This window comes from Crinia signifera, chromosome 1 (assembly GCF_055691185.1).
Source record: "Crinia signifera chromosome 1, ASM5569118v1, whole genome shotgun sequence".
Classification (NCBI taxonomy): domain Eukaryota; kingdom Metazoa; phylum Chordata; class Amphibia; order Anura; family Myobatrachidae; genus Crinia; species Crinia signifera.
The window spans coordinates 75,044,444-75,061,518 of NC_139217.1; the positions used below are offsets into that span (position 1 = coordinate 75,044,444).

General features: G+C 42.1%; 1 protein-coding gene across 4 annotated transcripts in view; it reads right to left on the reverse strand.

The window, feature by feature from the left end:
* Positions 1-17,075, reverse strand: part of PDS5A (PDS5 cohesin associated factor A) — a 78,662-nt gene that overhangs the window by 57,560 nt on the left and 4,027 nt on the right. For 3 of the 4 annotated variants that reach the window (XM_083164088.1, XM_083164016.1, XM_083164233.1), the window contains exons 3-8: positions 9,207-9,410; positions 8,582-8,668; positions 7,351-7,448; positions 5,640-5,766; positions 3,127-3,237; positions 833-973 (exon numbers count right to left, since the gene is read on the reverse strand). In XM_083164088.1, coding sequence (XP_083020214.1) covers positions 833-973; positions 3,127-3,237; positions 5,640-5,766; positions 7,351-7,448; positions 8,582-8,668; positions 9,207-9,410 — 768 coding nt within the window. The remainder of the gene's footprint in view (positions 1-832; positions 974-3,126; positions 3,238-5,639; positions 5,767-7,350; positions 7,449-8,581; positions 8,669-9,206; positions 9,411-17,075) is intronic. The other variant, XM_083164159.1, reaches the window with a different exon arrangement.

The following is a 17,075-nucleotide window of genomic DNA, read 5'->3' on the forward strand; positions in this document are numbered from 1 at the left end:
CGGTGCGCACTTAAAAGGTGTGTGCGTCACCTCACATGGAGGGCCCGCTTACCTGTGGTGGAGCGCGGCGTCCTCCGTGTCATGAGGAGAGCGGCGGGTCTGGCTATGGAAGTCAGCGCGCCGCTGCCAGCCACAGGGGAGCAGCGTAACGCTGTCTCCGTGTAAAAATAGAAAAAAAAAAAAAATAAAGATATCAGACAGGGCACGGAGCCCTGTCCCATGGTACCTGTGCCTTGAGGCACCAAGAAACAACTGAAGCCTGTAGGGGCGTGGAGGAGGAGGAGCCTGGGCTGCACTTGAAGAACTCTATTCTACTTGGTGCCTGTAGCTGAAGCTCCACCCACACCCCACTGTCCCAGTGACCACCATTGGCATGAATGAAAAATTAATATACACTTTAAAGCTTTACATGCAGAAATTATTCAGTTTTATAAATTCATCAATATCAGTTATCATTTATTCTGTCGCTTACATTACATGATTAAGAAGGACATTTCTTTTTAATGAAATAGTGCCAAAAGGACGAAGAGGAAGCCAGAACAACATTAATAAATGTAAAAAGGTGCTGTATAAAACATGTTACTAAGTATTCCCAACTTATTCCTCTACAGTAGGCTGCCTGATAGTAAGGAGGAGGTAATATGAAGGAGACAGTGCTTGAGAGTATGGGAGACTTGCTGTGTGAATTAGCAGAATTTAGTGTTGATCCTTTTTAGCTAGAAACTACTTTAAAAGAAAAGCATCATATACTGCATTACTAGATCCCTGTGAGTAATTGCTGTGAGTACATGCTTTGGTAATTGTATTAAGAAACTCAAAATAGCATTCTTACCTTTAGCTTAAATTCCAGCTGTGGCATCACAGAAACCAACAAGTTAGGATCTATTGCAAAAAGTTCTTGAATGAGATCAAACACATGCTCCGAGAGGTCGCTCACAGATGATTTGCCGAGCACCAAAACCTGGTTGAAAAACTAAAAAAAGATGGGGTAGAAAATAAGCAAAACATTTCAAACTGTTATTTTATATGAAACAAAAAGGGAAAGGTTTCTATACAAACACGAGCACAACTTCAGCTGGCAGATGACCAGACTGGGGTAGTTTCAACTGCAGAAATGCCGCACTTGCAGTAGTCCAGAGATTTTGTCTTTTTGAAAGCACCCCTATGGGCTTTGAATAAAAGATATGCAATTTCTGGGCCATAAAAAAAAAATTATAATAATTATTGTTTGCCCCAGCACACTGAATAAGATCATTAACCAAAGTGTAAAATGACATGTTAGTAGGCTTCAGAGATCTTGGTTACATATATTTGATATTACATGAGGAAGCCCCAAAACTAATGGCCAAGGCCTCTCTGAGTATTGGGGGTCTTTATTGCTATATCTAGGTGCCGCATGGTGCCTCCAACAATTAGCATAAGCCTAGAGCAGCACACTAAAAGGTTTATAAGTGTTCGTGTTAAAAAGCCAGAGCTGTGTACAAAAAGATACACAAAAGTGCTAAATGCAAATACAGTATTAATCATAGTGTTAGGGAGATTACTAGCAAGAGAGAAGTGTTAAGTAGAATGTAATAGTGTGCCACCTCAGAGGCACCAAGCATCACCAATCCATGGGCACCGCACCATAAACCCATGCTAACCCCAATGTGGGTCCTATAATTAATTAATATAGAGCCACATGTTAATGGCTCAAAACCATGTATTTGCAAATATATGTAACCAAGATCTCTGAATCCCTTTACCATATGGTTTTTAAATCTGGTTACTGACATAATTCATACTGCTTTCACATTGCAACCCTGCTTTCAACCAGTTTTTTCATAAAACGTGTCAAAAGCCAGTTAAACCCCTACACATTTCATGTTGTAACCAGTATATTACTGTTTATATACCGTTTTTGTACCTTTCACATTCAACCTGTTTCACCCATTAAAAAAAAAACGGTTTCTTTGCAATAAAACTATTGTGCAATTCCTGCTTGTGGGCAGTGACAACATGCAGGGAGACAACCAATGACCCTTGTGCAGATTATCATGTGTAGTTCAAACCGGTTCTGGGCTGTTCAGACTGCAGGAAAAACATCTCAGAACCGAGTAGGATCCTGCTTTTAAAACGTTTTCAAATGCCGTTATTCTGTAACCGGTAAATTGACTGGGGACTGTTTCAAAATGCAAAAAAAATGGCAATATACCGGCATACAAGTGCAATGTGAAAAGGGTATCAGTGTTCTGGAGGAAACCCATTTGTCTTTTCTTAATCCGTATAACCCCTCCCTTTCAGGCACCTGAGTTATATCTCTAAACTGACTGAGCGTCTACCAGTATATATTTCTGTTGTGAGAGGCATAAGGGAGCTAGCATTAGTATAGTGCATGAGATGCTGGTCCTGACATGCCATATGGAGCAGCACTATGGGGTTGCTCTAAGAAGGCTGCTATTAAGCCCCATTCGCCACCTCCGTGCTGAGCAAGGTGCTTAAACTCAGATCGGTCAGCACACAAGCGACGCACCCACGATCTGTGCTGAGCAGTGTTTTTCTAAGCATGCAATGTCTATCTCTGCGGGCGATTGCAAGGCGTAGGACCGCACATCGCCATTGGGAATACAACGGACCAATCAGTGTTTTATTTCTAGATTGCTCAGTAATGGGGCTTAACTAACCCTGTGTATGACCCATGTTTGTATCACACATAGCTACATGGCTGATATAACAGTGACAAAGCAATTTTATTTGCTTGTCAGTACTCAGAGGCCATCACATTACCACATTTGTTTATTGAAAATTAAAACTTTTGTAATAAACTTCAGCCCATTATCACATCATAGTAAAAGCGCTGTCCCCACAACCTAAACAATGGGGTAAAATATGACAGCTAGTACTGACCGTGAGCAGACCGCAGCACTGCTTTATACAAACTGTGTTAATAAAATAAGTAGGGGCTTTTACCAAGATGGAAAATATCTGAAGTATGAGCCCAACAAATGCCTCTTGGTGCCAAGCAGTGTCAGCAAGGAAGCACTGGAATGTGGAGCTTACAGGGACAGTAACATCAGTACATCCTGATATATGAATAGAACCAGAATACAAACAAACAGTTGCACATAAGCCGTGGCCAATACTTACATTTGCGATGCATGGCTCAATTGTTGGGACCGTCCTCTTTAAGAGCACTTTGGCAAGATCAAACGCTTGCTTGTTTAGATTCTGATAATATAAAAAAGAGTGTGTAACACTCTGTAAGGTAAAGTTCTTAGTATATGTATGAATGAACAACAATGAATGAACATACAAGGACAAAAGTTGGACAATTAAACAAGTAGTACACATGACCACCACAAATGTACCCAGTCACACTGCCAGTCTCTTTATACACCAACCCCTCTGCCTCTATTCTTATGCCGTACCCACATACATCCATTGCCTTACCCTCCAACCCTATCCTACTGCCTACTTCCACCTCACCACGTGTGCATTCCTATTCACCTAGAAAGCATTCCTGTATAATTGGGAATTCGCATCATTAGCAGCTAAGCTTTTGTGGGGTCCCTCACATTGGATCAAGAACTGTCCCTCACTCACATACTGTGACCTTAGCAAAGCTGTGCATACGAAAATCTCTTGATTACAATATACACAACATTATACTTCTGTTATAACAAGAACCTAAGTATTACTTTTTTTACCCCATTTTTACAACCATTGTAACTTTATAACTAGAAATGCAACTTGGTTCCAGACACAAGGACCAAAAACATTTTTATATATATCCTGACAACCAATCAAATTCATTCACATGACTTGTATCCTTAGCCTAAAATATATATTTGTAGACACCCACAGCCATACAAAATGTTCTTATGTAGATTAGTGTTCACCCCAGGATATATTTAGGACAGGGTGCTTGCCCATCGAGCAGGCGATCCCCCCCAAATTGATCAGGCCATTCCCTCACCCCCAAGATTATATGCTGTGAAGGGGAGCACCTGGAAAGCGGACACGCTGCTCTCAGCAGGGGAGTTCAGCAGCGTGTCAGGGCGGTAAGGGATGGGATGCGGCCGGAAGAGCCGACACACTGCTCTGAGTGGAGCAGCCGGTAAGCTCTTCTAGCTGCATTCACCTCCCCCTTTCAGCAGCTTGTCAGTGTGACGGAAGAGCGCACAGTGAAGAAATTTAAAGGACACTGTGACTAATTATAAAAAAAAAAAAAAAAGGTAGGCTGCAGCGCCCAGCAAAAATAAAAAAAAAAAGCTGGAGTGAACACTATAGATAATGCTTTAAGGTCACACTGTCAGCCAAGTATTCCACCAGCAGTACTGCAAATATTACAATAGTAACCGTAAAATAACGATTCCCTTTACAGCATGGTTCTTGGGCAAAGTCAAAGCAATAGGTTAAGGTCCTCATCCACTAGGACAGGGGTCCTCAATCTATTTTGCTCTGGGACCCTATCAGACAATAAAAATAATTACAGAACCGCAGCAAGTTACTGCAGAAGATCATCACATCACATGTGTAGTCAGCAGACAACACATACATGGCAGCATTGTGGAGGCACAAAATGATGGGAGGAGTCTGAAGTAACAGACAATTCAATAGATTTTGCAGACTACTTGAATCACTGACCAAGATTAGAAAAGTCTCCAGCCTGATGGTCAGCAACATCGCGACCCCATGCTTAGAAGGTCGGGACCTACTTTGGGGTCAGGACCCACAGTTTGAGAACCGCTGCACTAGGACAATGTATAGCTGCAGTAACCCGCATGTAATACCCCACGCCAACTCACCCGGTGTTCCTTTTACATACAATGTATTGCATGCAATCCCAGCAAGGGCTATGGGCTGCCATGAATATTCATGGACACCCGTAGGACCTTCAACGCGCATGGGAACTCGCTTTGCATCACAATCGCAGATAAATCACACGCGATGTGTCACTTTTCAATGGGATAGATTGCAGCATTCCGTCAGAATCATATAAATCAGGCATGTCCAAACTATGGCCTTCCAGCTGTTGTGAAACTACAAGTCCCATCAAGCCTTGCAACAGTTTTGCTATTAGAGAATGCTAAAACTATGGCAAGGCATGCTGGGATGTGTAGTTTCACAACAGCTGGAGGGCTACAGTTTGGACATGCCTGATTTATACGATTCGGACGGAATGCTGCAATCTATCACACTAGTGGATGGCGGCCTTTTACAATGCAACCTATTATATATATTTTTAGTTATTGCATTTTATGCAATTTGATATAATTACATTTTTTCATTCACTCAAAGTGGAAATTAAAGGTGGCCATGCACACGCAGATTTATCTTCAGATCTGTCTTGTTGGAACAAAAACATGGTTATGGATGAGAGCAAATGACAGTTGACCATTTGCTTGGAGATGCTGGAAAACTGACAAACTGTCACTCATCCATAACCATGGTTTAATTCCAACCAGCCAGATCTGAAGAAAAATCTTACTAGTGTATGGGCACCTTAAGACTTAACAATTTAATCAGCAAGTACATATATTTCCTTTTGCAACTGTCTGACCATTGTTAAAATATATCATACACACTAGTTTACACAGTCAACACCAAAGTGAGTGAATAAAATAAGAGGCTTCATTTTAAAATACTTGGGTACTGACCTTATGAGCAGGGATGAGATTAATGAGGATAGAATCCAACAATTCCTGTGTTACGCCATCTCCTTCCATGGTAATGGAGCTCATTAAATCTAACATATGCATCTGAACCTTCTGGTTGTGACTGTTACTAAATAAATGGAGAAAATGTCCAAGAATTAGGTACTAGCTCTAAAACTATAAAAACAAATGAAAATGTATTATCTACACTGTTACTATACCACTAGGCCAGGCCTGGCCAACCTGTGGCCCTCCAGCTGGTGTGAAACTATACATCCCAGCATGCCTTGCCATAGTTTTAGCATTCCCTACTAGCAAAACAGTGGAAACGCATGCTGGGACTTGTAGTTTCACAACAGCTGGATAGCCACTGGTTGGCCAGGCCTGCACTAGACTAACTCCTCAGACCAGAGATCCATAGAAGTGGCCGAAATGTTTCAGTGATTTATTATTAAGCTTAAACTTTTAACAACCACTAGATGGGGATATAGATTGAAGTCATAGGTGGGTATTCAATGCAGCCGGCAAGGGGGTTTGTACGAAGAGGATGGTTTTCCGTAGCCGAAAACAAGCCATCTTTGCCTCCAAAACCCCCTTCTTGTATTCAATGTAAGGGACAAATCTTGATCCCCTTTAACGGCAAGATTAACCACCGTTTTAATGGTCACAATCGCTGTTTCCACCTCACCCCAGAGAAAGGGCGAGGTGGAAACAGCGAGTGAAGGGTACTGCGTTAAATACTGACGGCAAGCTATCGGCGCTTCTCGCCGTCTATAGCTTGCTGTCAGGGGCATTGAATACCTCATAGGGGGATATTCAATTAGTTACATATATTCACACAGCCAAAAAACTGAACCATATTGATCTCAGACTATTCAATTGCTGCTGTTTTTGCCACTATTGAATTGCATTCAATATTGCATTTTTTGTCAATGCTTTTCAGCCAAACTGCATAGGCAAAAAAACGCCTCAAAAAGCTTTGAAAACAGCCGCAACTTTGGCAGCAATGTGGCAACAAAAACAAGGATTGGCGGAAAATTTGCCAACACAGGTGTTTTTTGCAGCGGTAAAAATAAAAAGTCAAAATAAAATCCGCCCTAATGCACGATGCAGCTCATGAGCGGGTCGTTACAGGAACGTACGCTGACGGAGCCTACGGCCCATTTAGAAAATGCACCTGATGTGATCACGATCCGCACCCACTTCAATGGTCGTTTCTCAGATCCTACCTGCTGCAGGTAGGATCTCAGAAAAGACCCAACGACCCACGGGGCCGCGCATCGGATCGGGATCGCATCAGAACGGCAGTGAAATGGCCCAAAACATGGCCAATTTACATACAATTGGTCGAGATTGTATCTAAATTGTCTCATTTTGGGCCAAATCGTCCTGGAGTGTACCCCATATTAAACTTAAAAGGGTGAATGGGGATTCATTCTATTCAGTTTAAGGGCAGATTTTCTTTTTACGTTTTTTTTACCGGTGCAAACACCTGTGTCGGCAAATTTTCCGCCAATCCTTGTTTTTGTTTCCACTTTCCTGCCAAAATAGAGAAAAGTGCCGATTTCACACCTAGGCGAAATATGAGACCTGATTAAATACTGAGAAATAATATGTATAAATTAAATATCAACTTGAGGCACAAGTTAAAAAGTAGAAGTATTTGTATTTAAAAAGGTCATGGAGAAAGCACATAGTAAAGGATATAACTTACTTAATAACTGAAAATAGAGTTTTAAAGAGCTGAATAAATATTTCATTGCAGTCTTCCAATTCAAAACAAATGTTGTAAGATTTGACCCATGCTAAATTCTGAAAGATGAGAGGAAAGTGCATTTAGAAACACAATTTAATGATACCTGATTAGTCAAGTAAAACTGCAGTAAATAATATTTGACAAACTTATCACACAGGCAGATAAAAAAGCAGTTCAATTGAATGGCTGATATACTGCTGGGCCATAGGCCAATGGGACTGATTCAGCCCAGTTCAGAGGGCTGCAAATTCACAGCCATTCTGATCATCGTAAACCGCACATAGTAACACTGTGCGCACGACCAGGGTCCCCTTGCCAACGGACCATGGAAAAGCTAGCCTTCGCAGGCCGTATGCAAAGTGTTTGTCAGGCGCCAGGCATTTTGGTGCCCCGGAAAAAGCAGGCATTGCCTGCCATTGGGAGGGAGGGCCGCTGATGCCAGTAGTGACCTTCTCCACACGGCCTTGGCAGCTGCAGAGTCAGCCTAGACTGCGGCTATAAGCAGGGGGGAATCCATTCGATGATTAAGATTTATGTATGGATTTCCCTGTGTGCACGGCTACAAACGCATTTGTAGCCGTGCACAGGGGTGAGGGGACAGACTGGTGAGGCAGCGTTGACCTTCTTGCTGGGAACCGAACGCAGCCAAGCAAGCAGATCTGAATCGGGCCCAATATGTACCAACAATGTGTCTTAAATATGTAGTTCACACACCTATAGGTGTTTGCAGTGTAGCACATCCGTTCGTGCTGTGCGTATGGGCGATTTACCAACTGACTGTACACACGTGCACAAACCGGCAGTGATTGACAGAGCAACTGGGTGGCGTATGTAAATGTTGGTCAGGACTGATACACACTGCCTGAACCGTCTTAAGGTATATCTTAAGATAACCTAAGTACACACTAGCCGGTGTGTACTAAGCAATATTGGCGGTTGCAAGGACCCGGCAGTGGAGGGTTGGGCGGATGGGATTTCGGGGAGCAGGGTCGCATGTACTTCTCCTGAGCACTTCATATGCAGCTGCCAATCAACTACATCCATGGTAAGAATACTGTAAGATTCTTCAGGACAAACCAACTTGGACACAATCGGATCTTTTCACAACGGTGACATACAAGCAGGCACCAGAAACAGCATTCCGCACATGTACACCACTTTTAAAAAATATGACAAAACAAATCTGTACCTCTAACAGGTAAAAATATCTGTTGAACTGTGGGCTCTTTGTGTCTTCCAGGCCTTTCAGTTGCCTTGTTATAAATAGGAATATATCCTGCACAAAAGAGAAAGGAGAGAAATGACAGACTGACAATAAGAATAAAACATAATGAAAGCTCTATGAAAGCTCTATAATTTACTCAAAATTTTTTAGATTTTCTGCAAATTTTACGTTTTTTCAAATTCAGGTAGTAATAAAACAGAGCGGCTGTACATACTTTTTGTACTAGATCTCATCTCATTACAAAACCTATGCAATCTCGTCCAAATTGTATACAATAATTGTACCGTGTATGGGCAACTTAACACTGTCACTATCACCCACCCTCCAATCATCTTCTCTTAATTAACCCTCACCCCATCTTTATTTTCCTCATTTTCCATTCGCTTAATCTGCCCTGCCAGCATAATCGTTAACACCAGACCGTATCACATTGTTGAATCAGCCAGTGAACACCTTTCATACAGAAACGACCAGGGAGGGGTTGACAACTTTTTTTTATTATTACTTCATTTTCTAACCGCTCTTAAGATCATTTTCATCTACCCAGCCTCACATCCCTAGAGAAGGGCCTGATCTCCCAGTACTTCACCTTTAGTTTGTCATGTGAGGTGTATGGTGCCTCTGGTGCGTATATTCTGAAGATATCAGCCAAGCAGCAGGCTACAAGGAGTCGGACATCTTTGTTAGGATTCCTGAGGAAGAATTCAGAAGACAGGTGCAGGGCTAAAGGGAGATATTGCTGTTTTTCATCTTCAGAATCCTGGTCCATATCCATAAATGTTTTAACCACCATCTAACAGAGGAAAAACAAATCTATTAAACCAATACAACTACAATTTGCAGTACAATTTGTATTAATAAATCATTATTTTGGAAAATATTTATAGGAAAGTTAGAACGAAGATTACAAAAAAAATGATTCCTCTTTATTTACTCAAAATGGCCAGATGAGTAAAGGTAACCCATGCTACAACAAATCAACCTGAATATTTGTAATGTTACTATAATATTGATTTGGGACCAAAGTATTTAATTATAACAAAAACCCACAACAAATGAGCCAAGCTAAAGATTTTGGGAGGTATCTGTCACCAGGTTTAAAAAAATAAAGTTTGTAAGAAAACTATTTTTTTTTGTATCAAAGATTAAAAAAAAAATTCCTTCTTACCATTACTACTGTTAAACATTGTTTTTTTTACTAATTATTGTTATTAAATCAGAATACATTTAAGTAGATTTAACATAATAAAACACAATACACAGGAGGTTTTGAAATGAACTTGAATGAGATTATAACAAGGTGTTTGTGTGTATTGCCTTTTTAATGTGTTGGAGTGGTTTAAGATTGAGAAGGTTTGTTGTGGTTTTCTCCTGCCCTATAGGATTATTAGGGGAGGAGTTTGAGGTGTCTTGATGCTAGGCAGATTTAGTTCCTCTCTGATCTTATGTTACCATATTGAGATTGGTCTATTCCCCCCATAGATCCAAGCACATGCAGCCATATACAACACAAAATGCATCCCTCATCATATGGACACAAATAAAGTTGAGCGCACCTGAATACAAACACCTCTCTTATCTGTTTCACCTGCTTCCCCTACCAATAGTTCAGTTGTATAATGTATAATTGCATTAGTTCAGCTCAATCAAATGAAGACTATAAGCAACAAGAATGTGGAATACCAGGGGGAACCTTTACAATAGTACAAAAGCAACAACCAACACTAACCATTTGGTTTAAACCAGCCAACCTGATTGGAGTTCTAAATTGAAACAGACAGCCAGTACTTCTACTGGAAATGCTAAACATGCCCATACACTTTTACATTATGGCCCTTTTTCACAAGATTTCGACCCATTAGGCTGATAAGCCGCAGGAAAAGTGCCACATCGCCTGAGTTTTACCTCCGATATATTGTCCTGTGAGCATCTGATCAGGAGCTAGTCATGGCTGCCACAGAGATTTATTGAATTCCGCAGCCATGACTGGGTTCGCATAGGATACATTATATGCAAAAGCACAGAATACAGTGTATTGTAATATAACCTGCGCCGCCGCCCCCCAAATCACGTGTGCTTGAAATCCAATTTGATGCGCGTTCCCATGCGCATTGGATTGGATCTGGAGTTTGAAACTGCTGCACATAATAAAATCGGAATTGCAGTCATCAGTAAACATTGCGGCTGCTTTTTAGCATCTGTGATATATCACATCTTATTTCCCTTGAACTCCCCCAGGCAGCTCCCTGGGAGCCCTTTCATAAATCGCATGTAAAAATGGCACATCAAATTTGGACACAGTTTGGACCTCTTTCGTTCCTCCTATCGTGCCTACCCTACCTCTCCATCCGTTCCTACTTATCCTATTGTTTTTCGTTGGTCCACCCACCTCCTTTTAGTCTGTTAACTTATGAGTAGTGTCCTCCTTCCTCACGTACTCACCCTACCTCTTTACCTCACCAGCGCTCCTGCCCTGTTCTTCCCTTCCTCTACTTCATCTTCAGTCTCCTCGACAATTTCGACACCTACTTCAGAACTGATGCTGATTTTAGTTCTACCAGCTATATCCCTATTCATGCTGAATTTTATCAACACACCCTGTATGTTACCTTGTATTTATTTATTTTTTTCAAACAACGAGGCTCGTGGCTAATGCAGGGAGCCCGCTGCATTTAGCCACGAGCCTGTTTTAAAGGCCACACACGTGGAAATGGCATGTGCAGGGGGGTCAGTTGAATATTGGCCATGTGAGCTGTGACAGAGAAAAGTCAGCACTGTCAGAGGCACAAGTTGCATCAGATTTCCCTAGTACTACCCTGGCAGCTCCCTGGGAGTCTTTCCATCCCAATTGGGATGGAAGGACTCCCAGGGAGCTGGCAGGGTAGTACTAGGGAAATCTGATGCAACTTGTGCCTCTGACAGTGCTGACTTTTTTTCTCTGTCACAGCTCACATGGTCAGTATTCAACTGACCCCCAGCACATGCCATTTCCACGTGTGTGGTATTTAAAACAGGCTCATGGCTAAATGCAGCAGGCTCCCTACATTAGCCACGAGCCTCGTTGTTTGGGGGAATCCTCGCTGTCCTCTGACAACGAGGATTCCAACCCTATCCAGCCCTATTTTTGATATAGATAACATTAAGTTTTGTCAACACCGGCAAACCGTTATAAAACAGTTGGCCCTTCCAGCAAATGCAAAATCATTATCTTCAGTTAACCAGTCAGATTAATGAGGAATGTGAGTGGTGACAGAAGGCATGCGCTTAGCAGCAGCTGGCTGGCTATTGCAGATGCAAAAAAAAGACGTAAAAAAAGCACTGCCTCTCCTAAGGCACATTTTTCAAAACTGACTAGTGGAGGGAGATTGAGGGGAGGAGCCAGTGCACCCACACTGAAAGTTCTTTTATGTGCCTGTCTCTCCTGCGGAGGTCTCAATCCCCATAGTAGTGAACCCAGTTTCCCATTGGACGGTAGAGAAACCATGGTCTCACTGCCGCAAAAACCCGGGTTTTGGCCAGGGCAAGCAGTAGTTTCCTGTGTCATGTCTCAGTGTGAACGGGTGAGAGTGAAAATCCCGGGTGTAATGCCCCAGTAATTGTACATAGGTTTTTTGCAGGGTTATTACTGGGAATTACACGGGTGTCCACCAGTGTGAACCTGGGTTTTTCACAAAGTACTTGAAAAAGCAATCTGATTGATGAAGGAGATCAGGTGACATGTGGAGGGATGAGGTGGTGTTGGAGCTGCTGGCTGTGAGAGGGGAGTGAAGCAAGTGCATGGCACTGTCAGTGTGCTACTACATTTCAAAAATACTGTCTGCCCGTGGCATTCATAAAACCCTGCAACAGGTTATGAACAAATTTAAAGCACTTCGTAAGAACTCCAAGGTGCAGGATCTCAAGCGGAGGAAGAGTGGTGGTGCACGTGTGGACAGCCAAAGCTGCTCCTTCAACAGCCAGCCAAAGCTGTTCCTAGATTCCTTACACTTGTTGGTAGGGCAGACTCGGGAACCAGTGTGAACGGGGCAGACCTGTGAATTTCCTGGGCCCAAGGTGCAGTGTGAAGGGGGTTTGGGAGCGGAGATGATTTGTGCCACAGCAAAAATCCAGGCTTTTGCTGGGATGGCAATGAGAACATGGTATTAAGGTTGCATACACCAAAAGGCTCCTGTACAATCCTACAACATTTAAATCATTCATTACTTTTGCAATGTGATAAAACAAACACTGGGGAAACTTTGCACTGGAAAATAAGGGGCAAATTGGAAAGGTTTAAATCCATGGGAAGCAAGTGAATTAGCCACAAAGGGGGACCTAGCTTCCAGACTGGACAAACCTCTCCAAAATGTAGGGAGCCCAGATCCAAATATAAGAGGCCAGTAACTTTTCAATATAAAGTGGGATATACACAATGTGACATACAACGTAATGAACGAATGGGACAAAACCTCTACATTACAAAATTATTAAAAAAGTGATTTACAGGCTACAATAGGATATAGAGGGGTATTCAATGCCCCCGACAGCGAGCTACAGTATAGCGGCGAAAAGCACGCCATCAAGTATTGAACTCCCCTTCCCTTCACTCACTGTTTCCACCTCGCTGGTTCCCTTTGGCAAGGTGGAAACACCAAGCGTGGCCATTAAAACGGTGGGGGTCGCCACAAAAATGCAGCGGACTCACTGCATTTGCGACAAACCTCGACGTTTGTATACTGCGAGGGGGTTGGACGGCATTTCCTCGCCGAGAATAAGCCATCAATGCTGTAGAAAACCCCCTCGCCGCAGCATTGAATACCGCCCATAAAGTCCAAATCACCAGCAAGACACAGCAAAGCGTTCTATCTGGGTAATGTGAACAGCTGATAAATCCCCAACATGACGCTCATCCTGACACTACTTCAGGGAATGGCATTCCCCCTAGGATGTTACAGGTTTACTAGCAAATGAATAAATGCAGCGGAGACTGCAGTAAGCCACAAGGCATGGCATATAATACCAAGCACCTAATGTGATGGTTATGCCGTAGTACAGGAGACCGTTCTGGCATTAGAGGAAAAAAGTGCAAAACTTGCTTAAGGATCAGAAATATTTGTACAAAACATCTTATAATTATGTAGGTTTTACTTTCCTAATTCTACTTTTAAGCAAATGTACTTTTACTAAAGTACTTTAGAACAGCACTGTAAAGAAGGCTGTAGGACAACTTGCCCATGAAAAAATCCTATGCACTCGTATTAACCCTATGAGTGCCAAGTGAATTTGTCAAAATTGGTGTGAAAATTGTCAAGCAAATATCTTTATCCATCATAATGACCTGTAATGTTTTAAAGTCGATATTTTACGCATCTCACAGATGTGAGCACTCAAAGGGTTAAAGATGCAGATAATATATTATACAAGGCATCAAACTTAAGGCCCATATACACTGGAAAACTGGGCTGAAAGGCAGATCCGCTAATAGACTGTTGTGATTTTTTTTTTTTTTTTTAAACCAACTTGCATCTCCATCCATCTCAAGTAAGAATAGCAAGGCACCGAGCACGCAGTTTCGCTCACCATGTGAGAGGACGCTTTACACTAATTGGCGATCTATGTGGACGTATGCCAGACACTAAAACTCCAGAAAAACTCACGTCTACCTTTTCCTGTGTCAACATTTTGCTTCTTGACCAATAGCGGTCGACCTATTGATTGTCAACCTAATTATTCATACCATTTTCCAACAAAGTCCAGGATTCAAAAACATCCAGACTTACTGACTAGCCATCACCCCTGACTCAAAATTGTACTTTGTTCTCCACATTCAACCTGTTTGCAAATTCTTTTATGTATATATTCTAGAAATAGTTCCAGAAAATGCATCTCTGACACAAGACATTGAAAAAATTGTGGATTTATATATTCATTTCACAGGTTTTTCTTAAACAGACTTTCACCCCAATGGTCTATTCTGAACGCAGCAATAAGCCTGATATTCCTCATCTTCTGCTGCTCTTCTATCAACTCATCCTCTCCACACAAGGCACAGGATGATTATACTAAAGAAGAGATGCGATAAAAACAGGCCTTTTTTTACTGCATTTCCGAACGCACTAAAGCCCCTCCAGCAGGGCTCAGTTGCAGAGGGTAACACCCCCATAGAAGTCTATGGATTTCTCCCGGCAGAGATGTATGAGGGATCTCACAGATCCCTCCCAGCATACACTGGCCTCACTCTGCACATGCACAGAGGAACTCCAAGGTCATAGATCCAGAAGTCCTGGTACCAGAGGCAATCACAGATCTTATGAGAAGAGCTGCCATTTGCCTTGCTAATCGCATGCGTTAGTACGTATGAGATTAGTATCGTCACGATGGGTGGCGGGATGTAGCGCAAGTACTTGATATATAATGCCCAAGATCTGCATCTCAAATCAACCCTCGTTTCCTACTCCCACACACAGGACGTTTTCAGGCTGTGCCCACTGTTTTACTACAGCCTCCAAACATTCATGTGTTACCTATACCCTTCACCACTAGCAAGCCGGGTCGCACCTGGGATTTAGAAGCCTGACCCAGCATTAAGACGGGCAGGTTACATCGAGAGGCAGGGCAGCACTGGGAGCTGATAGCATCTCCCAGCAGCGCCTTTACAGTGCAGTGAATGGGATCCGGGTTTACCAGTTTCCACCGCCCCTGGACCTTCACAGGTCCAACTTAATAACTACCGGCTTGGAGAGGATTTGTATTTCCACTAGCAAAAAAGCCGGGTCGATGCATGTCCCCGTGCATCGACCCAGGTTTTTCTGCTGTTGTAGCATATACCAAATACCTCACTAGCCCATCTAATGCACGAACTAGACACCTATAGCCAACTTTCAAATTTTTAAATGTACATGACCAAATCTTGTGCACTTAACATATCAGCCCCCTCCTCCTCTATTACACTTATTATCTTAAACACAAATTTCCATTCTCCTGGCAATCCTCATATAACATACTTAGGAGTGAAGATACCCAATGACCTCTCCCAATTGCTTCCCCTAAATTTCCAGCCACTTCTTAGCACCCTTCGCCATGACTACAGCAGATGGCACAACAAACAATTGTCTTGGATAGGCAGGATCAATGTTGTTAAGATGAACACTCTCCCCAAATTGCTTTATATGCTCCATCTCTGTTCCGTGTTCCTGGTTCAGGTCAGTACATCACCTCGTGATAGAATTCATCTGGCTTAAGAGACCGAGAATCAAAAGACCCATCCTCTCACGGCCTGGTTGGAATATAAAGACTACATGACTAACGCAATGGAAACCTAACTGACTATAGATTACACCCCCCCACCCCACCCCCCGGTAAGTGGTGTTCCACCTTCCTTCTTTCCATTCCTGCTGTATCTTTTTCTTTGTTTCCTCTCCTTTTTCTTCCTATGGTTAATGTTTACTATAAAAAAAAAATCATAAACGCAAAGCTATTATACTTATGACCGAGTTTACTCAACATGAATCTATAGGGATGTTATTCCTCTTCTTCATCCCCCAATTTATGTTAAGAACCACATACCCTGCGAAAATGTTTTTCTCTCAAATGTAACGATTCACTTATTGTGGTCAATTATTGTATGTGATATGTCTTTGCTTTTCAATAAAAAGAATTTAAAAAAAATTATATATATAGGTTTGAAATAACAGGCAGCGGCACTCAGTCGGGAAATTTTCAACGTGTATTTCAAAAATCACAGCATAAGCCAACGTTTCGGGGATTAAGCGCCCCTTTGTCAAGGTGTAGTGACTACACCTTGACAAAGGGGCGGTTAATCCCTGAAACGTTGCCTTATGCTGTGATTTTTTAAATACACGTTGAAAATTTCCCGACTGAGTGCCGCTGCCTGTTATTTCAAACCTACTACAATCGTCTCCAGAAGGCACCCGGGTAACTGTATATGTGGGGGAGTGCCAGACCAGATATATAGATATATATATATATATATATATATATATTCTACCCAATAAGACGGAAATGTTTTGCTTGAGAAATAAATTTGAACAGTATACTAAAACAGATATATGTACAGGAATTCTCTTGTTTAAGAGAATGGTGTATGCGAAGACAACAAAAACTATTTTCAGACATGCCTTTCCATCAGTAAAAAGGTTAAACTTAAACTTTCTTTTAAAAGTAGATATTATGCTGCCCATACACTTGTGAGATATTGTATACAATCCTTCGATGTCGAACTCATCTGGCCGAGAAATCGAATGATTGTATGCACAAAATGTGTACCATTCGACGCAATGCGCAGCCACGACCGCTCAAATGTCGCGTCTCGCGGTCTTATGTGCTGCACATAATATTTCTCGAATTGTATGTGCGGTCGAATGCGGTTTTGTGCGCATGCGATATTTCTAAACGGCGATGTGTGATTCTTGAAGAGCTCTGGTCACTTCCTGGCCCTCCTCTTCTTTTTTTATCTAAC